Below are 20,840 nucleotides of genomic sequence, written 5' to 3'. Positions count from 1 at the left end.
CCCCGGCGCACCGCGCGCGGCAGCGCCGGCAGGGGGCGGTGCCGCTCGCAGCTCCGCAGCGGCTCCCGCGGGGCGGGGCGCGGGTACCGTATTGCCCCGAGCGCTGCCGCGGCCGTACCGTACTTACCGCCGGTAACGCGCGGCGTCCCGTGACCGCGGCAATCCCTCTTTTCCATTACACCCCGCACAAAACCCGCGGGCGGGCGGTGCCGGCTCAGCTCGGCTCGGCTCGGCTCTTCCTGCTGCCGCCGCCTTTTCCGTCGCCCTTCGCTGCCGGACCCTGAGGCGCCGGTATCCCCCTGTCCCTGCTCGCTTTATGCCCTCCGGGGGGGAGAGCGGGGGGAGCGGCCCCGCTTCCCACCCCGCCCAGGGGCGGCCCGGCAGGTGAGGGGCCCGGCAGGTGAGGGCCCGGCCCGGGGACCGAGCGCTGCCGCGGGCATGGCGTACCGGGAGCTGGTGAGGCGCTGGCATGAGGCCGTGCTGGCGGCCGACGGCGGGGACTGGGACGCGGCCCTGGACATCTTCGCCTCCATCCCGGAGCCGCCGTCCAGGATCTGTTTCAACGTGGGCTGCGTGCAGCTGCTGGCCGGGAGGCCTGAGGAGGCCCTGCGGGTGAGCGGGGAGGCGGGCGGGGGGCTCCCCCCGGGCGGGGCCGGGCTTTTTGTGTCCAGTGCTGGGCTCCCTGGGATAAAAAAGACAGGGATCTCCTGGAGAGAGTCCAGAGGAGGCTGTGGAGATGATGAAGGGCCTGGAGCATCTCCCCTGTGAGGAAAGGCTGAGGGAGCTGGGGCTGTTCAGCCTGGAGAAAAGAAGACTGAGGGGGGACCTTATTCATGTTTATCAATATCTTCAGGATGGGATGCAGGGGGAAATGGGCAGCCCCTTTTCAGTGTCTGTGGGGACAGGACAAGGGGCAATGGCTGCAAGTCAGAGCATAGGAAGTTCCCCACCAACATGGGGAAGAACTTTTCCCCAGTGAGGGTGAGGGAGCCCTGGGACAGGCTGCCCAGGGGGTGTGGAGTCTCCATCTCTGGAGAGATTCCAGCCCCGTCTGGACGCCGCCCTGTGCAATATGAGCTGGGGAGCTGCTTTGGCAGGGGGGTTGGACCCCAGGAGCTCTCCAGGTCCCTTCCAACCCCTGGGATTCTAGGATTCTATGATTATGATTCTGTGTGGTTCTGAGGGGACAGTGCTGGGACTGGCACTGGAACGCGGCGTTTCTGATCCTGCCGGCCGAGAGGTGCTGGCAGCTCAGCCCCCCACACTGCCCTGCACAGGGGCTGCCACAGCCCCGTTACCGGGAACACCAGCTGCCCCGGGAGCCAGAGCGGCTGCGGGGCCGGTGCGGCGGCCGAGAGCCCTGAGCAACTCAGGGAAGGGTCGGGGTTGGAAGGGACCCCCCAAAGCCTCCTCGTTGCAGTCCCACGGCTGGCTGGGCTTGGCATCCCGGTGAGATGGGAGGAAGAGCCCGGGCAGAGCCCCAGGCAGGGCACCTGCTGGGGTGGGGGGGCAAGGACGAGCACAGCACGATGGTGCCCCAGGACCTGTTAGTCCTGATCAGCGGGCACTGTCTGGGAATCTCAGCTGCGCTTCCGCCTCGGGCAGCGGTTGGGGGGTTGTTGTTTCTCTCTGGTAGCTGGTTGCAGCAGTGTGTTGGAGCAGGGTGTGTGCTGTCACTGTCACCACACAGCCAGCTGCCACCTCGCAGAGAGGTGCAGCCACTCCCTGACCTCCTGCCACATATTTTCTCCCCTGCAATGCTGCCCTTATCTGGGTGTATCAGGGAAGTCTGGGGGGTTGTTATCTACGTGTCTCTCTGCAGTGATAAGAGAAGGAGCACACCTCCTGGCTTTCTCAGAGAGACATTAAGGTGGTTTTCCCTGCAAGTGTTACTCTGGACCACCAGCCACAAGCTGCTACCAGCTTTGCTAAATGATTGCCTGTATTTAGCTGTGAAACAGGACTAGAAATATTCACTTACAGGTGAGTTGTGTGAAGCCCTTCAGCTTTCTCCCTTGCAGCCTTTCATAGGCTCATTGCTATAGCCTGCTTCACGCAGCCTTCCCCACCCTGGTAGTGCTGCTGCCCCTGCTAGCAGGGCAAACCTTGCTCCATGCACCACAGTTTCCCCATTACAATGTACCAGATGGCAAATACAGTTGATTTATGACCAGTCCATCTGACCAAGGAAGGATAAAAACCTGAAGCTCAGCTTGTACAGAGCCCAGACCTGACCGATGACTTGGAGCTGTGTCCTGCCTCTCATCCCAGATGACAGCCCTGTGCTTGCCAGTCCAGAGGAGCTGGTCATGGGCTCAGGAACAGCTCCTGCACCAGTGCAGGGGCAGCTTGGATGTGGCTGGCTGGGTGCATACGCCCAGGCATTGCCAGGAGAGATCCAAACTGATCCTTAGGATGTGTCTGTGTTTTTCTCCTTAGGCATTCAATGAAACCGTTGCAAAGGACAACTCCCTAGCTGTTGGCTTCTTCCAGAGAGGGTTTGTCCACCTGCAGCTGGAAATGTGAGTGAGGCACATATCCACTTCTCTCTTCTTGTAGTGGTCCTTTATTCCTAGTCCTAAATGATTCTGTGATCCTGGACTTCTTCCAGCAATCTTAAACAGTTGGCTAGGTCCAGTTTACCCTTGTAAACCCTGTCACAGGTCAGCAAGTCTGCTCTCTGATAAGAGTCAAGCTGTACAACTTCAGTCCCTGGGGGTGGCAAACTCCTGCTAGGACTGTCCCTTACACAGGGAGGAGGAAGCTGCTCCCGTACGTGGGGCTGCCAGGAGGTTATGTTGCCGTTCAGATTTTCATTGGGAATGAAGGAAGTATCTTTGCATGGTCCATCTGAGCCTGGCCTTCCTAAAAACACAGCCTGCCCACACTGCCTGACTCTCACTCTCAGTGTCCCTGGTTAAATGTTGGGATAGTTCCACTGGTGTCTCAGTTTCCACAGTCACATCACAGGGATCCTGCTCAAAGTGGTAGGCAGAGGATTGCACAGATCCCTTCTTAGCTTCAAAGATCAGTTATTCTCTTTCCTGTTATTTTTCCAGACCTTAATTTCCACTAAATGACCATTTCTGGGAGGGAGTTAGAATGGTCTGCACCCCCAGCCAGCCTGTGAGCAGCTACATGCTCCCTGCTGCTGCCTGCAGAGCTGTGGTCAGGCACGGTGGAGCTGTGGTCATGGTGGAGCTGCTCTGCTCCACTCCCCAGCACTGTGCAGCAGGTCAGGGCCAGCACAGACCAGCCTCCAGCCCAAGGAGGTGACAGCCACTGGCACTCCATGGTTCCTGCCCTCCTCAGATGCTGCTCCCACCCACCCACTGCCACCTGGGCACCTTCTCTTGGCTCTTGGTGGGGCAACCATTGCACAGCCCTTCCTGGACCCTTCCTTTCCCTCCCTGCAGCCTCAGTGAGAGCCTGTTTTGGTTTCAGTTGCATAGCTGGTGCAAATTCAGACTAATTCATAGAATCACTGAACCACAGACTGCACAGGGGGGGAGGGACCTTCAAAAGCCATCCAGTCCCACCCTGCAGTAGAGCAGGGACACCTTTCACTAGAGCAGGGTGCTCAGAGCTTCATCCACCCTCACCTGGAATGTCTCCAGGGATGGGGCCACCACTGCCTCTCTGGGAAACCTGGACCAGTGATCCACCACCCTCATATTGAAGAACTTTTTCCTAATATCCAGCCTAAATCTGCCCTTTTCTAGTTTAAACCATCTTCCCTTGTCCTATTGCTCCCTGCCCTCAGGAACAGTTCTTCCCCAGCTTTCCTACAGGCACCTTTCAGGTATTGGAAAGCCTCTGTAAGGCCCCCCAGAACCTTCTCTTCTCCTCCATCTTTGGAGTTTATCTACTTCTCTGCCCATGTTGCTCTGGCTGTGCATGTCCACTCACTGCTGGCCACCAGCCAGGGTTTCCCAGCCCTCTCTTCTCCCCAAGACATCTGTTGGGAGTGAGCTGCCAGCCCCAAGCTGGGCAAGGAGCTCAGGCCATTTGTTAATCCCTGTGCTCTACATTTTCTCTTCCTTGCAACTGTGGCTTTGAGGTGTCAGAGCATCCCCATCCCTAACACCGTGCTGATAATCTCAGACACACCATGTTCCATTTTTTCTGACTACCAACCAGGAGAGGACAGGGAATTTCCTGTGCTCAGGAGATGACAGTGTGCCCTGGGGGCTGAGAGAGACAATGGGATCCTGGGGGCATCAAGAGGAGTGTGGCCAGCAGGTCACAGGAGGGGATCCTCCCCCTCTGCTCTGCCCTGGTCAGGCCCCACCTGGAGTCTTGTGTCCAGTGCTGGGCTCCCTGGGATAAAAAAGACAGGGATCTCCTGGAGAGAGTCCAGAGGAGGCTACGGAGATGATGAAGGGCCTGGAGCATCTCCCCTGGGAGGAAAGGCTGAGGGAGCTGGGGCTGTTCAGCCTGGAGAAAAGAAGACTAAGGGGGGACCTTATTCATGTTTATCAATATCTTCAGGATGGGATGGAGGGGAAATGGGCAGCCCCTTTTCAGTGTCTGTGGGGACAGGACAAGGGGCAATGGCTGCAAGTCAGAGCATAGGAAGTTCCCCACCACCATGGGGAAGAACTTTTCCCCAGTGAGGGTGAGGGAGCCCTGGGACAGGCTGCCCAGGGGGTGTGGAGTCTCCATCTCTGGAGAGATTCCAGCCCCGTCTGGACGCCGCCCTGTGCAATATGAGCTGGGGAGCTGCTTTGGCAGGGGGGTTGGACCCCATGAGCTCTCCAGGTCCCTTCCAACCCCTGGGATTCTGGGATTCTGTGATGCTGGTGTAGCTCTCCTCATCCAAGCCACAGAGGAGAATACAGGGGCTTTGCTAACTTGATCTTTGAGCTTCTTAACTAATCTTCAGCTTTTGTAGTCTCAGTTTCTTCTCTCACCTCTGCAGGTATGAAGAAGCTCTCTCTGACTACCAAATGGCCTTCAGTCATCTAAGAAAAAATCCCTTCATCGATTACAAGCCCCTGGGGCTGAGGCACATACTCTACGCATGGGAGGTAAGGGGTGACCTGGCTCAGTGGTCCTTTCCCTCCCTTGGTGTGGCAGTCAGTAGGGCAGCAGTGACCCATGAGCTTTTTAGGGCAGTGCATTTGGAACAGTAGAAGATTTCTGCTTGAGCTTTTTTTTTACAGGAACTTAATAATAGTGGTGTGGTTGACATAATAGAAGGAAAGGAGCCATCCAGAGGGATCTTGACAGGCTGGAAAGGTGGCCTGGGTGAACCTGATGAGGTTCAACACTGCCCAGTGTCAGGTGTTGCACTTGGGCTGGAGGAATCCCAGACATAGATACAGACTGGGAGAAGAGCTCCTGGGGAGCAGCACTGAGGAGAAGGACCTGGGTGTCATGGGGGATGAGAAACTTCCCCTGAGCCAGCAGTGGCTCTGGCAGCTGGGAAAGGTGATGGGATCCTGGGCTCCATCAGCAGAGGGGTGGCAGCAGGGACAGGGAGGGGATTGTCCCTCTCTGCTCTGCCCTCCCCAGCTGGAGTCCTGTGTCCAGAGCTGGGGCCCCAGTACAAGAGAGATGTGGGGCTGTTGGAGAGGGGTCAGAGGAGCCACAGAGATGATCAGAGGGCTGGAGCAGCTCCCCTATGGAGAGAGGCTGAGGGAGCTGGGCTGGTTCAGCCTGGAGAAGAGAAGGCTGTGGGGGGACCTCATTGCAGCCTCCGGTCCCTGAAGGGAGCAGAGGAACAGGAGGGGAATCAGCTTGTTCAAAGGGTAGATAATGGCAGGACAAGGAGGATGGATTAAACCTAAAGGAAGGAAGGTTTAAATTAAATATTAGGGGGAAGTTTTTTACAGGGAGAGTGGTGAGGGGCTGGAACAGGCTGCCCAGAGAGGGGGTGGATTCCCTGTCCCTGGGGGTGTTCAAGGCCAGGTTGGATGGGGCCCTGGGCAACCTTGTGTAGCTCCAGGCCTGGAGGTTGGTGTCCCTGCCTGTGGCAGGGGGGTTGGAGCTCTGTGATCCTTGGGGTCCCTTCCAACCCAGACCAGTCTGTGATTCTATGATTCTATGAATAGAAGTCACAAACTGATGTAATCTTTGAAGAATTTAACAAATGACATGGTTTGAAGAGTAGAATTGCTCACAGTAGATGCACAGGAGTTTACACACTGGGGGGGTTGGCTTCTCTGTGTAAATACATGTGTAAGTTTTGTGAAGCCCTCAGCTCTGAGAGCTGAAGTAGGTTGCAGTACAGACAGATGGGACCAAAACTGGTCTGTAAGGAAGACTTTAAGAAACTTGTGTGCACAAAAGCCCATCCTTCCAGCTGTAGCAGCTGGTCCTAACATTCCCTCTGTGTCCAAACTTACACATGGGGCTACAGTTGGTGTTTGGCTGCTGTAACACTTCCCACTGCAGCTCTTGGGCTGTTACGTGGACTCCACATGCCACATCCTGGTTCAGAAGAGCTCTGAGTCTGAACTGGTTGTAAACATTTGCAATATTTTAAATGTAAAAGACTCCTAGGAACTGTACTTCACCACAAGGGCTCGTTTGTCTTTGTCCCAAGTCCTCACCCACAGACCACAAGGGAACAGAGGGAAGAGCATTTAAAGCCAGCCAGGGGCCATTGTGTAACCTCAGCCAAGCGTGCCCAGGAACTCCTCAGTCTGCCTCCCTCGATTTTCACACCCCTTACACCTGGCAGGAAGAAGCTATCCTTGGCATCTGGGGTATTACCTCACCCTCCTAGTTTTTAACAGTTTCAGTGCTGCAGTGTGGCCTTCCCTGAGCTCACACTCACTGGGAAGTGACAGGTCCCTCTGGCAGGTGCAGGAGGAACAGGTCCCTTTGGAAGGTGCAGGGGGCAGGAAGGACAGGTCCCTTTGGAAGGTGCAGGGGGCAGGAGGGACAGGTCCCTTTGGCAGGTGCAGGTGGCAGGAGGGACAGGTCCCTTTGGCAGGTGCAGGGGACAGGAAGGACAGGTCCCTTTGGAAGGTGCAGGGGGCAGGAGGGACAGGTCCATCTGGCAGGTGCAGGGGGCAGGAGGGACAGGTCCCTTTGGAAGGTGCAGGAGGGACAGGTCCCTCTGGCAGGTGCAGGGGGCAGGAGGGACAGGTCCCTTTGGAACATGCAGGGGGCAGGAGGGACAGGTCCCTTTGGCAGGTGCAGGTGGCAGGAGGGACAGGTCCCTTTGGCAGGTGCAGGGGACAGGAAGGACAGGTCCCTTTGGAAGGTGCAGGGGGCAGGAGGGACAGGTCCCTCTGGCAGGTGCAGGGGGCAGGAGGGACAGGTCCCTTTGGAAGGTGCAGGAGGGACAGGTCCCTCTGGCAGGTGCAGGGGGCAGGAGGGACAGGTCCCTTTGGCAGGTGCAGGAGGGACAGGTCCCTTTGGCAGGTGCAGGGGGTAGGAGTGCCCCAAGGCCGTCAGCAGGAGCGTGGGACCCTCCTGGGTGTGAGCACCCAGGCTTTGGCAGGACACGTGCGCTCGCTCTGCTGGCACCCTGGGCTGGGGCTCTGCATCCCAACGTGTCTGTATCTCACTCTCACACCTACTTGCAGCTTGTTTTTCAAAATACCCAAACACAGTCCTCCCCAGGACTGCACCACCAGCCTTCCCCGTGCACAGCCTCTTCATGCTGCATCTGATCCTCCCCAGGGAGAGGAGATGTGCTCTGTGATGTGAAAGCCCAGAGGTATTTGCCTCTTGAGAGGCTGTAGCACTGCTGGGGTGAGTGAGAGGTGCTGCCTTGCTGCTCCAACAGAGACCATCTCTGCACTTACTGTAGGTGTTCAGGGTTGCCATTCCACACCATCCCCCAAACTGCAGTTGTCTTCTGTCATGATTAAGGAGTAAATGAAAATCATCCCATTACCTGCACCCCTGTCCCAAGAACTCCCAGCATCCATGTACCACTGAGCTATCCCTGCACATAAGGTACCTTCTGTCTGGCAGTGAGTCTGTGCTCTGCCTCGTAGCCCAGCAGCTTTTCCATGCACTGGCCAGTGCCAAGACAACACCTCCCACCCTTGGTGCAGCACATAGAATCATAGAATCTCCTGAGCTGGAAGGGACACATAAGGATCACTGAGTCCAACTCCTGGCTCCACACAGCCCAGCCAAGCCAGAGCATGGGACTGAGGGCATTGTCCAGACACTTCTTGCCCTCAGCCCAGCTCAGGGCTGTGACCCCTTCCCTGGGGAGTCTGTGCCAGTGCCTGACCCCCCTCTCAGGACAGAACCTCTTCCTGACACCCAGCCTAAACCTCTCCTGGCACAGCTTCATGGCACCCCCTTGGGTTCTGTCCCTGACCCTTCACTCCCCTTGGCAGGAAGCCATAGACCCCCATGAGGTCTCCCTTCAGCCTCCTCTTCTCCAGGCTGAACAAACCAAGGGACTTCAGCCTCTCCTTGTAAGCTTTCCCCTCCAGACCCTTCCCCATCCTTGTTGCCCTCCTCTGGACACTCTCCAAGAGTTTCCTGTCCCAATTTCCTCATTCCCAGCCCACTGCAACACAGAACAGTCTCAGTGAAGTCCTTTTGCAGTGAAATGGAGTCACAGTTTCTCTGTACAGCCAGAAGTATTACCCAGCTGTGCACAGAGAGTTACCCAACCCAAGAAAATCCTCACTAACCTCTTAGATGCAGGAAGGTTAAGATGAAAATGTGTGTGGTACCAGAGTCTTCACCTGGTGCTGCCCATGGCTCTCCTTCCCCTTGAGCAGCACCAGCCCACCCCAGAGCTAGCTGGAGGTACAGCCACTCAGCTGGTGATGTTTTTCTGAGCCCTGCTGCTCAGGGTGCCTTGTTGGTGGATGGAGGGGAGCAGACTGGGGCTGCTGCTCTCTCTCTGCCCTGTTTCACTGCCTGGCCTGAGTTCAGTGAGTCGTGCCAGGTGCCTGCTCGGTGTCCACGCTCTGAGCTCTGCTCTGTGCCATTCCAGGTGCTGTACAGCACTGCAGCAGCACAGTGCCGGCTCCAGCAGTGGCAGGAGGCCAGGCTCACCCTGGATAAGGCTGTTGTGTGGAGACCTGAGGGAAGAACAGCAATCCTGGACGTGGCCCTTGAGCGTGTGCAGGTAAGACCCCCCCTGAGTCCCTGGCTATGTCTGTTGTGCTCACGTTAAGAAATACAGGACAAAAAGGGGCTGTTTGGTGTGGGTTTGGGTTTTCCTGGCTACAAACCTGCTCAGTCACCTGATAACAGAGTCTAAGCTGTTTGCTGCTCAACCAAACTAGTGCTTCAGCTAATCAGGTAAATCCAACACCCCCAGGTGCTTCTCCCATAGTTGAAAAATTATGGGATAGCCTCTCAGGTTGGGGATGTTGCCTCCTAGTCCCTGCTGCCTGGGACTGTAGTTCTGGCCACATTTGTACCCTAAAACAAGTCGTCTTACAGAGTTTAAGTGCAGAACCCCCATGGGTGCAGATCTGGAGAGCCTTGCTGTTCAGGAGACTGATGTTGTTAAATCCCTTTGGCCTCAGTGACAGTTGCTGGCAGCTCAGATATTTGTGCCAGTTGCATTTAGAGCTTGAGGAGAGGCCCAAAGTGTTTCCAGGGTTGGCTCTAAGTAATGTTTTCCTGTTGGACTCTTACAATCAGGAACAACTTGCAGATCCCTGATTTACTCTTCCTGGAGATGTCATTATCTGGTCCCTCCATACATTTTTATTTGTATCCTTCCTAAGAGCTGATCACTTATTGAAACTCTGGTCATCTCTCTAGCATCACATTTGTGCTTTACCTTGGTGTGATATTGACATGTACAGTTACCAGGGGTTGAACAGGATGTTTGAAGTCAAATAGCAAAACTGCTTAAAAGATTTGTTTGATGAACCTTACTCACCCACCTTCCCTTCCCACCCATCCCATGCCACCAGAGTTAGTCTGTGACTCAACACTGGGTAGTGCCTGCTGACCTCTTACTTTGCATGTGCTTGTTAAACCTCAGGGATCTTTTCACAGCCATCATTTCTGAACCCATGTCTTCCTGGAGCAGAGCCTGCACACCAGCAGGAAGCTGTGTTTTCTTTGCACTGGTGTTACATTGCATTTAATATCACAGAATCACAAGGTTGGAAAGACCTTTAAGATCATCAAGTCCAACCATTCCCATCTTAAGCTAAACCAGATCCCTGAGCACCTCATCTACCCTTTTTTAAACACACCCAGGGGTTGACTCAGCCCCTCCCTGGGCAGCCTGTGCCACAGCCCCACAACTCTGCCAGGGAAGAACTTTTCCCTCACATCTGCTCTGACCCTGCCCTGGGGCAGCTTGAGCCCATTGCCCCTTGTCCCATCTCCTGTCCCCTGGCTGAAGAGACCATCGCCCACCTCTCTGCACCCTCCTGGCAGGGCAGTGGAGGTGGGGAGAAGGTCTCCCCTCAGCCTCCTCTTCTCCAGGCTCAACACCCCCAGCTCCCTCAGCTGCTCCTCAGAGGATTTGCCCTCCAGCCCCTTCCCCAGCCTGGTTGCCCTTCTCTGGACTCTTTCAAGGACCTTAATGTCCTTCTTATGGTGAGGAGCCAGATTAATTGATGGCTTTCCCCTATCTGCCCTCCCTGCCCTAGGATGGTCTGTTCCTGGAGCCCATGCAGGTTCCTCTGAGGGAATTCTTCAGACCACGAAAGAAGGAAGTTGAACAGCTGGATTCCAAGGATTTCCTCGGTAAACCCAAGGTAACAGGTTAATCATGAAGATTAATTAACCAGCAAGCAAATTAAAATCCCCCCTGTTGACCTCTCCAGCAAACATTACTGTTGGTCACTCCAGCTGCCCCTGTGTGGGGGAGACCCCAGAGCAGCACTGTCAGGGCTTGCAGCCAGTCAAGGTATATGGGACAAAGAACCCCAAATGTGTTAGAACTGCTGCCTCTCCTGCCAGAAATGTGCTGTGCTGCTATGAAACCTTCCCAAGCTGGGTCACCTGATGCTCTGGAAAAGCTGAGCAGGTGCTTGGGGAACCCTGTGGCTGTCCTTTTGCTGACATTCAAGGGGAGCACGTTCTTCCAGCATGTCCCACTCACTGCTGAATTCCTGGTGGGACAGGGAGACAAATGTGTTGTCACAAGGCAGCAGGGAATTTCTCTGATCCCTTCTGTGACCAATGCAGTCAGCAGAAGTGCCACAGGCCAGAAAGCTCCAACATGATAGGAAACAGAAAGTAATTCATTCATACTTCCAGAGAAACCTTGGGAAAACTAAACCAAACCCCAACAGCAGGGACACAAGCAGCTGAAGCTGTTCTGGGAATCCAGCTCTACTTTTTCCACTATGTGCATGGTGCTACTTCATGCCTGACCTTAGGATGTCAGAAGGATGCAGGTCTGAGTAGATAACCTGGCGTGAGGTGTGAGAGTTTCTTCATCTGACCTGGATTCAGTCATTTCTTTGTCCTCTGACAGGTGATCTCCTCCATCATTCCCAATGATGAGTACATTGGCTTCGAGCCTCTCAGGCCTCAGGTGAGCAGGACATAGCTGAGACAGGAGGAATGGAGCTGTGGTGGCTCTCCAGGGAGGGCCTCAGATCCCAACATCATCAGGGTGGGAACATGCTGTTGGAAAAAAACATGGGGCTATTCACAGCCACGTGGTGGTCTCAGCACTGGCTGGATCTCAGTGATGTGAGTCTCCAGCCCTTCTTGCCATGTCAGAACAGCAGTAAAGACCTCAGCATGCTCAGTAGAGACCTCACCTTGCTCAGGTCACATTTCCTCAGCACTTTAGGAAATTTGTCAGCATAAGCATGTCTGCCTTGCCCTGTGATGAGTTTCTTAGAACCACAGCAGCACAGACTGTGAGGTGGGAAGGGACTTTCCAATGCCATCTAGTCCCACCCTGCAGTGAACAGGGACACCTTTCACTAGAGCAGGGTGCTCAGAGCTTCATCCACCCTCACCTGGAATGGCTCCAGGGATGGGGCCTCCAACACCTCTCTGTTCAACCTGTGCCAGTGTCTCACCACCCTCAGAGGGAAGAACTTCTTCCCAATGTCTCATCTGAACCTGCCCTGCTCTAGTGTAACCCATCACCCCTCGTCCCATCGCTCCCTGCCCTCACAAACAGCCCTGCCCAGCTTTCCTGTGGGTCCCTTCAGGGGCTGGAAGAGGCTCAGAGGTCTCCCTGCAGCCTTCTCCTCTCCAGGCTGAAGCAGCCCAACTCTCCCAGCCTGTCTTTGTAGAACCAAGGGTAGGGGAAGAGGTTTTGTTACTCACCACCTGCTGGGATGTGGGCAGGGGGGATAAAAGGCACATCCTGGTAAGGTGCAGAGCAACAGGCTTCTTAACTGGGTGCTGTGGTGTGACACGTGTGGTCAAAAGTAAAGTCAGACTACCACGGTGTGGCATTTGGGGGGCAGTAAATGAGGGGGCACTGTTGCTGTTACAAACAGAGGCTGTTCTTCCTCCCACAGAAACAGGGCTTCTATCACCCCAGTGCCGACGCGCTGCGGTAAGTGTTCAGCTCCACCCTGGGCTAACTCTTCCTTCACCATTTCTGTTCAGAAGGTCATGTCTTGTTCTCTGACATCTTTGAAGACTCTGGGATCCACACCCACTTCTCATGAAGGGTGGAGTGAATGACAAACATAAGAAGGCTTGTGTGGCTGCAAAAGCTGCCTCAGGAGCACCCCTCGTGCAGGAATCTCAGGGCAGTTTGCAGGAGGTTCAGTAGTCTTGGGAGACAGGCATGGGTCATGCCGTGGCTGGGGAATGGAAGCAGAGAGAGGTGGGACATGTTTGTGACAGGGGATGCTCAGCTGCCCCATCCTAGTGCCCAGGATGACTCTCAACCCTGCTGTGCTGAGCTGAAAAACAGTCCTGGCTCAAAACCCATGGAAGTCACTTGTTCTGATGATGTTGTACCAACAGTAATTCCAGAGGGAGATCAGTGGCTGTTTCCACCTGGAGGAGGTTTATTCACACAGTGAAAAAGGGGCAGTTGGGGTGTTTTCCAACCTCCTTTTGTTCCCAGTTGGACCAAAAAACAAGGAGAATCCCTGCTTCCCAACACCTGACACTTTTGGCACGGGCTATTTTGGATGGGTGCAGTGTTCTGGACTGAAGCAACCCAGCCCCAGAGCTCCAGGGCTGCTAAGGAGCTCTCATTCCTGTTCTTTCTTTCCAGTGACAGTGAATCTGGCTACTATCGAGTTCTGTCCCACTACTACCCCAAGGACTCAGAGAAGCTGGCAGTGAAAGCCAGCAGCTTGGTCTTTGTGCTGACCAGAGGAGCAGATGGCTGGGCTACAGCCATCCACGATGGGCAGGTAAGGAACACAGGTGGGCTTCCCAGCCATCCCCCTGGGAAAAGACCACAGCCCCACTGGTGAATGGGAGCTTGCTGCAACCCTCTGACCATGTATCTTGGGGAGCCACACTTCTGGGGATGCAGCCCAGGATGGGCTGCTGATGCACATTGGTGGCTCATGTCCAGCTTCTGACCCATGAGTCTCCCCAAGTCCTTTTCCTCAGGGCTGTTCTCCAGCACATCATCTCCTGACCTGTGTGGATAATGGGGATTGTCCCGACCCAGGGGCAGGACCCTGCACTTGGCTTTGTTGAACCTCATGAGGTTCACCTAGGCCCATATCATATATAAAGACATGAAACAGCACTGGTCCCAGTACAGACCCTTGAGGAACACAACTTGTCACTGTCTTCCATCTGGACATCAGCCATTGACCACCACCCTCTGGATGCCACCATCCAGCCAATTCCTTATCCACTGAACAGCCCACCCATCAAATCCATCTCTCTCCAACTCAGAGGGATGGATGTTGTAGGGACTGTGTCAGAGGCCTTGCAGAAATCCAGACAGATGACATCCATAGCTCTTCCCTTGTCTACTGATGAGTGTCTACACTCCATTGTGGAAAGCCACTAGATTGGTCACACAGGACTTGCCCCTATTAAAGCCATGCTGACTGGCTGGAATCACCTCCCTGTCCTCCATGTGCCTCAGCAGAGCTTCTAGGAGGATCTGTTCCATGATCTTCCCAGGTACAGATGGCGGTAGGTCAGGGTCCTCCCTCCTACCCTTTTTACAATGGCTGTGATGTTTTCTCTCTTCCAGTCACTAGGGACTTCCCCTGACTGCCCTGACTTTTCAGATACCACTGAGAATGGCTTGGGAACTTCATCAGCCCTTTCCTTCAGGACTCTGGGGTGCATCTCATGAACCTGTGTACATTCAGGTTCCTCAGATGGTCATGAACCTTATCTTCACTTACAGTGGGAGGGACTGTCTCCCTGGTCACCCTCTTGCCATCAACTTCAGAGCAGTGAGCAGAGAGGTCACCAGTGAAGACCGAGGAAAAAGAGTTGTTGAGAACCTGAGCCCTTTCCCAGTCTGTTGTTCCCAGTTCACCACTGTCCATCATCAGGGGGTTACGCTTTCTTTAACCTTCCCTCCCATCTGCTCTGCCCCTGCCCTGGGGCAGCTTGAGCCCATTGCCCCTTGTCCCATCTCCTGTCCCCTGGCTGAAGAGACCATCGCCCACCTCGCTGCACCCTCCTGGCAGGGCAGTGGAGGTGGGGAGAAGGTCTCCCCTCAGCCTCCTCCAGGCTGAACACCCCCAGCTCCCTCAGCTGCTCCTCAGAGGATTTGCCCTCCAGCCCCTTCCCCAGCCTGGTTGCCCTTCTCTGGACTCGCTCCAGGACCTCCATGTCCTTCTGATGGTGAGGAGCCCAGAACTGGACCCAGCACTCGAGGTGCAGCCTCACCAGTGCCCAGTACAGGGGCACAATCCCCTCCCCAGACCTACTGGCCACACTATTTTTGATCCAAGCCAGGATGCCCTTGGCCTTCCTGGCCCCCTGGGCATACTGCTGGCTCATATTCATCCTGCAGTCACCCAACACCCCCAGGTCCTTCTCTGCCTGACAGCTCTCCAGCCAGTCTCCCCCAGCCTGTAGCGCTACAGGGGGTTGTTCTGTCCCATTGGTCTCAGCCCATCGGTCCAGCCTGTTCAGACCCCTCTGAAGAGCCTCCCTACCATCCTGCCTGTTAGTTTGACCAGCAGGTCTTGACTCAGCCATGCCAGTCTCTTCCCTTCCTTACCCAGTTTCTTACAGCTGGGGAACAGGAGCTCTTGCACTCTGTTGAAAGTGTCTTTAAAGATCTGCCAGCTCTGTTCCACCCCTTTGTCCTTGAGGGACATTTCCCAGGGAGTCCTGCTGACTAACTCCCTGAAGAGCTGGAAGTTGGCTTTCAGGGTCCTGACTACACTTCTCATTGGGTTCACATGCCTTAGTTCAGTTGCAGCCCAGGCTGCCTCCAGCCTTGACATCCCTGATGAGCTCATATTAGTGACTATCAGGTCCAGTATCTCTTCCCCTTGAGTAGGGCTATTTCCTGTCTCAGGAAGTTGTCCTCAAGGCACCCCAGGAGTCTTCTGCATTGCTCACCATGCTGCTTTTCCAACAGATGTCAGGGGGGTTGGAATCCCCCAGCAGGATGAGAGCCTGGGGGCTCCTGGAGCTGGAGCAAGAAGGGTCCACTTGATCAGGTGTCCTGTAGTAGACCCCAGCCCCAAGGCTCCCCTTGTTGTCATGATCCCTAATTCCTAGCCATAAGCTTTCAACCTGCTTATGACTATTCCTATGTACACCTCTTCACACTCTATTTCTTAACATAGAGGGCAACACCTCTACCCCTTCTTCTTCTCCTGTCCATCCTGAACAGCTTGTAGCCATCCATACCCACACTCCAGTCCTGGGATTCATCCCACCAAGTTTCAGTAATGACCACTGTGTCCCAGCTCTCTACTATCATGGGGGCTTCCAGCTCCTCCTGTTTGCTGCCCATGCTGCGTGCATTTGTGTAGAGGTACTTCAGCTGGGCTGGTGGTCTCATCACCTTCTTAGATGGACATTCCTCTGTTCCCCAGGGCATTCATAGAATCACAGAATCATGGAATGGCATGGGTTGGAAGGGACCTCAAGGATCATAGAGTCCCAACCCCCCTGTTGTCTTCTGTTAGGTCAGGAGCCTCTGGTTTGTCTCCATAAGGCCTTGCCTGTGCTGCAGTGCCCCATGCATGCCTCAGAGCAACAGGCTGAAGGCTCTTACTGTCACCCCCTCCCTCCAACCCCAGTGTGTCACCTGCTGCTTGTTGCAGACACTCTTGGTGTTATTATCCCCCTCCTCCTTTGCATCTCCCTCAACATCCTTGCTGCTCTCTGCCTAGCACTCGTTTTGGGAGCAGGGTTTGGGGCCTGGTGGGTGTTTGGGCTGTTTCATTGCAGCCACACAGTGGGCACCACTCTGCTCTCAGCAGGAGAAGAGGCCAGAGGACCCAGGGGATTTTGTGCAGCAGTTTCTGAGCTGAACCCCCTGGGCTCTGTCCCCAGTGTGGGCCCGTGCGTGTCACACTGGGGTGAGCAGGCAGTGGGGGTTTGTGGGGCAGAAGCAGTGCAGAGTGGGGTGACAGAAGATGGGGCTGGGGAGGGGTCTGGGGGTGCAGCTCCTGTCTCCCCACGCTCTGCCTTGTATCCTGCAGAAGCTGCGCATACCGAGCTCTCTCCTGGAGCCTGCCTCAAAGATGGATAAATGGGTGAGCTGACAACCTGGGGGGAGGAGGAGATCAGGAGATACAGCTGAGACATTTATTTGTAAGATCAGCCCAGGATGGGACAGCTGTGTGAGGGAAACAGAGTGTGAAAGTCAAAGACACCTTCACTGAAGACCAAGTGCACTCGAACAGGAACAACAGAACAATTAAGAGCAGGAAAAATGCTGCTTTTTATATACCTCAGATCTCCTTACAGCAAGGTCTGGGGGACACAGTGGCTTGCTTCCCAAGATGGTGTAGGTATTGTTCTCTCTTACCCACTGTGGGCTGATGGAGCACACAAAGACAAACAGCTGCCAGGGCTCTCCTGAGCCCCTGTAACTTGCTGAGCCACTGGAACACAATGATGAGTTTGAGGGCTTGAGGGACACATTTATCCAGCCTCCTGCCTTGGTGCCTTCAGCACAGAGGGGGCTGAGGATGTTCTAGTTCACCAGCGAAGTGAGAGCAGGGTAATGCCCTGCAGTGGGACAGTAATACCTTAAACAGTCACTGCTTTTGCCTTGAGACACTGTGCCTGAGCCCTAAACTCTTGCCTTTGACTTGGGAGAACTTCCTTCAGCCCCCATCTCTGCACAGGCACGTGCACACATGAGCCCAGCCTTTTTCCATCTGAGCCCAGAGCAGCAAGGTGTGACCCAGGCCCCTACTGCCTCTGAGAGGTTTTTGAAGTAAATGGTTCTTCTGATGTTGCTCTGATTTTTTTCCTCCAGAGAACCCCTGACCATCACACTTTGGCCCATGGGTGTTGTGCTGGGACCATCCCTGGTTTGGCTGGGTGAGCTGCCAGCCTGGGGGGACAGCCCTCAGTGCAGCATGAGCAGCCTCCCTCTACTCCATCACCAACCCAGCAAGGGGCAGGAGGTCCTACCAAACCTCTCATCACCCCTGCTACCCAAGAGAGCTGCAGAGACCATCACCTGGGTGCTCTGCTTCATCCAGCCAGTTAATGAACTGGTCTCCCTGGGGCTTTGTCTGGGGCTACACCCAGGAGCTGGGTGTACAGTGTTATACACACAGAGCCCTGCCTGGTCTCTGGTGACTTCTCAGTACTTTCTAGTGTTGTTCTGTTGCAGAAGATCAGCAATGGGATTCCTCTCCCTCCTGCCCAGGTGCCTCCCAGCCGACTCCATGTGAAGCCAAAGCCAGGTAGTCCCTGGACAGGGACCTCAGTGGGTGTCAGCACTGCAGGGGTGCATGGGGATGCTGGTTGCCCACTGCAGCCCTGGCTGCCTGCGTGCTGACAGGTTGCAGAAGAGCTGCTGGAGGCCTCTGCTGATTGCAGGCACTGTTCCTCTGCTTGTTTTGTTCTGCAGAACCTCCTGGGGGAGAAGATGCCTCTGCAAATGATGCTGGTGCCCAAGCAGACTTCAGGGTAAGGTGTTTGACACGCTGAAGCTGCTACAGCCTGAAGAGATCAAGGCTGCAAAAAATGCAGAGTTCCTGGCCAGATCCCCCAAATTCCTGAGCCACCACACGGTCACTGGGAGAAACTCTTCCTCTGCCTGTTCTCCCATTCCAAAGAGAGGGTCCCACATGGGCTTTCTTCCACCACTCCCCAGTTTGTGGCCACACAATCTCATGAGGCAGTCCCAGCTTGAGGCTAGCCAGTGCAGTGCTCTTTTGCCACCCACCCTCCAAGACCCAAGAGCCCCAGACACAACAGTCTCCTCAATTGTGCACTTTACAGCCCATTTTGCAAGAGAGAGCTGTCTCTGAACTACCTCCTGTCCCTTTCCCCCTCCTCCTATGTGGCACTTTCAGTCCCCATCAGTTGGGGTATCACCATTCATTCATATTTGCTTTCTTTTGGGATGCCTCTGCTGCACCCCTGTTACCAGCAGGGTGAGATGGAGCTGGAATCACTCCTGGGGACTTAGGGACAGGAATGCCAGCTGCCAGCTCTGCTCCCTTTGTCTTTGCCACCCCTCTTTGTAGGGCTGTTGGAGCTTGTCCTTCAGGCAGGAGAACATGGGGATGTGCAGCTGAACCCAGAAACAGGGTGATGGGAGGAACGTGATCCCAGGCTTGATCCCAGACTTGGAATTTGTAGTTTCACCCTCTGAAACTCAGCTCTGCAGTTCGATGCTGCGCTGTAATGACGTGGTATCACTGAGATAAGAGGATGTGTCTGTCACCTCTCTTGAGCACAGAACCCCATCCTGGTTTTGGGTGGGAAGGGGCCTCAGAGCCCCCCAGTGCACCCCTTCCACAGGCAGGGACACCCCGCACCAGCCCAGGGTGCCCCAAGCTCCATCCAACCCAGCCTTGAACCCTGCCAAGGATCCCAGGGGCAGCCCCAGCTTCTCTGGACACCCTGTGCCAGGGCCTCCCCCTTCCCCAGGAAGGATTCCTGCCTCCCAGCCCCTCTCCATCCCCTTCCTGCAGCTGAAGGCCGTTCCCCTGGGCCTGAACAACCAGACTGTCCACAGTGCCCCGTGTCTCTGCAGATCTCAGCGGCCCAAGGAGAAGCTTCCTCCAGCACGGACAGGCCTGCAGTGCTGCGGGCGCGGTGCGAGTGCAGGCTGGTGGTGAGGGCAGGCCGGGTGCCGGCGCTGCCCGAGCTGCGGGCCCTGCTGAGGGAGCGGCTCAGCCAGCAAGCGGAGCGAGGGAAGCTGAGGTAACAGCGGGCAGGGCCGGGCCCCTCCGGTGCTCACACACGTGTGATGGGGCAGCAGCAGCCAATGTGGTCACCTGGGAACACTAAATGGGGTCAGAGCACCCGAGCAGAGGTTCTGCAGGGATGTGAGCACCCAGCCTGCCTTGCAGGGCTAAGCCTACCGTGGCTTTTGGTTTGGAGAACTGTGTGTGCTCCAGGGTCTGGAAAGCCAAGGGATCTTTCCCAGGAAACTCTACCATTGTCAAAAGGTGGGGGAAGAGAAGGGGGGATGGTGCGGAGGCAGCTGCTGTGTATTGGGTTTTCTCCCACTCGGATCAATGCAGAACAATCTGGGAGTTGGTCCTGGGGGTGAAGGTCTCCCTGACTGTGACACCCCTGGGGACACAGAGCAGAGTTTAGGAGCTTCCCCTCCAGTATGTAAGGAGGCGACAGTGTCACTCCCTGACAGCACCTACTGAGCCTGCACGGTGGCCCTGTGTCATCGTGCAAGGTGACAAGCTCTGACCTGGCTTATGAAGGGGGCTTTGGAGACTGAAGGTGGCAGAGGGCTGGGCTTGCCTCAGAGCCTGGCTGGAAATGAGAGGACTTGAGACATGTTCATGAACCCTTGTAGCTACAGGCATTCGGACGGCAGAGAGCTGGGTGCAGTTTCAGGACAAGAGGATCTAGAGAAGATGTGGCAGCAGCTGACAGATGGCAGACTGACCCTTTGCTGCCAGGTACAAAGGCTGTGACAAGCATCTCTGCTGTGCTGGGCTCTAACCTGGTCTCTGCTTTGCCTTACAACCTCCCTGCTGACTTCCTCCTGCAGGACTCCGACAGCCCCTCAGGCAGACCTGTCCTCTACCAGATGCTGGCTCAGCACTCTTACCCTGCACAGGGACCAGGGGACCTGGAGTTCAGCAAAGGGGACGTGCTGGATGTCCTCTCTCAAGGTAGCTGCACGGTTCTGCCTACAGGCTGTATGGGGGAGCCTTCTGGAGTCTGCAGGGAGGCACTGGGGAGTAGCTGGCCTCGCCGGTGCTGTCTCAGGCCCATACTCTCAGGAGTATAGGCTTGTCCTGGGTTTTGCCCAGGGGGAAATTCCAGCCATGAAAACTCTGGCTAACCCCACTGATCCAGGCCAGGGCTCATCCTGCTCCTCTCTGTTTCCCCAGTGAATGAGGACTGGCTCGAAGGACGCTGCAATGGCAGGACAGGCATCTTCCCCAAGTGCTTTGCTACCCCAACCAGTGGTGCTGCCTTCCCATAGTGAGCAGGAGCTCTTCCCTGCCTGCCCATGCTGCCTCCCAGGGTGGAGACACCAGTCCCAGCACCTGCAGGCCACAGCCAGCACAGCCAGGAGCTCTGCTGGGCCTGGGCAGGAGACATCCCCCACCCCAGATCCCTTGGGGACATTTCCAGCAGTCTGACAGCATTTTCTGCAGCCAGCTCCCAGACATTTAACCTCTGCTTGAGTGGAGGGGGAGGAATCTGGTGGTCAGCCACAGGGAATGCCTGTGTGGCAGCTTAGACCCCAGGGGCTGAGTGGGAAGAGATTCCTCCAGATGGATGTCTTCACCCCTCTCCCTTGTTGCTCAAGTTCAGGCTGGGAAGGCTGAGCCTCACTTTAACAAAGCCAAGGATAGCCAAGGTGAGCAGGAGGCAAAGCCTGGTTACTGAGACCC

The 20,840-nt window shown here is 55.5% G+C and overlaps 1 protein-coding gene across 1 annotated transcript; it reads left to right on the top strand.

Annotated features, from left to right (window-relative positions):
- Positions 1-438: 438 nt before the first annotated feature.
- Positions 439-20,460, top strand: NOXA1 (NADPH oxidase activator 1; the record flags this gene model as incomplete). Its single annotated transcript, XM_084272675.1, has 15 exons — positions 439-612; positions 2,440-2,522; positions 4,922-5,030; positions 8,924-9,058; positions 10,551-10,658; positions 11,384-11,443; positions 12,393-12,430; positions 13,106-13,247; positions 16,482-16,535; positions 17,630-17,702; positions 17,870-17,928; positions 19,004-19,173; positions 19,787-19,892; positions 19,985-20,108; positions 20,331-20,460. The coding sequence occupies 15 exons, from the start codon at positions 439-441 to the stop codon at positions 20,423-20,425; spliced, it is 1,530 nt and encodes a 509-aa protein (XP_084128801.1). The 3' UTR covers positions 20,426-20,460.
- Between the last annotated feature and the right edge of the window lie 380 nt (positions 20,461-20,840).

This window comes from Gallinula chloropus, assembly GCF_964237585.1.
Source record: "Gallinula chloropus genome assembly, chromosome: 18".
NCBI classification, from domain to species: Eukaryota; Metazoa; Chordata; class Aves; order Gruiformes; family Rallidae; genus Gallinula; species Gallinula chloropus.
The sequence above is the reverse complement of the archived record's forward strand: the minus strand, read 5'-3'. Positions and strand labels throughout refer to the sequence as shown.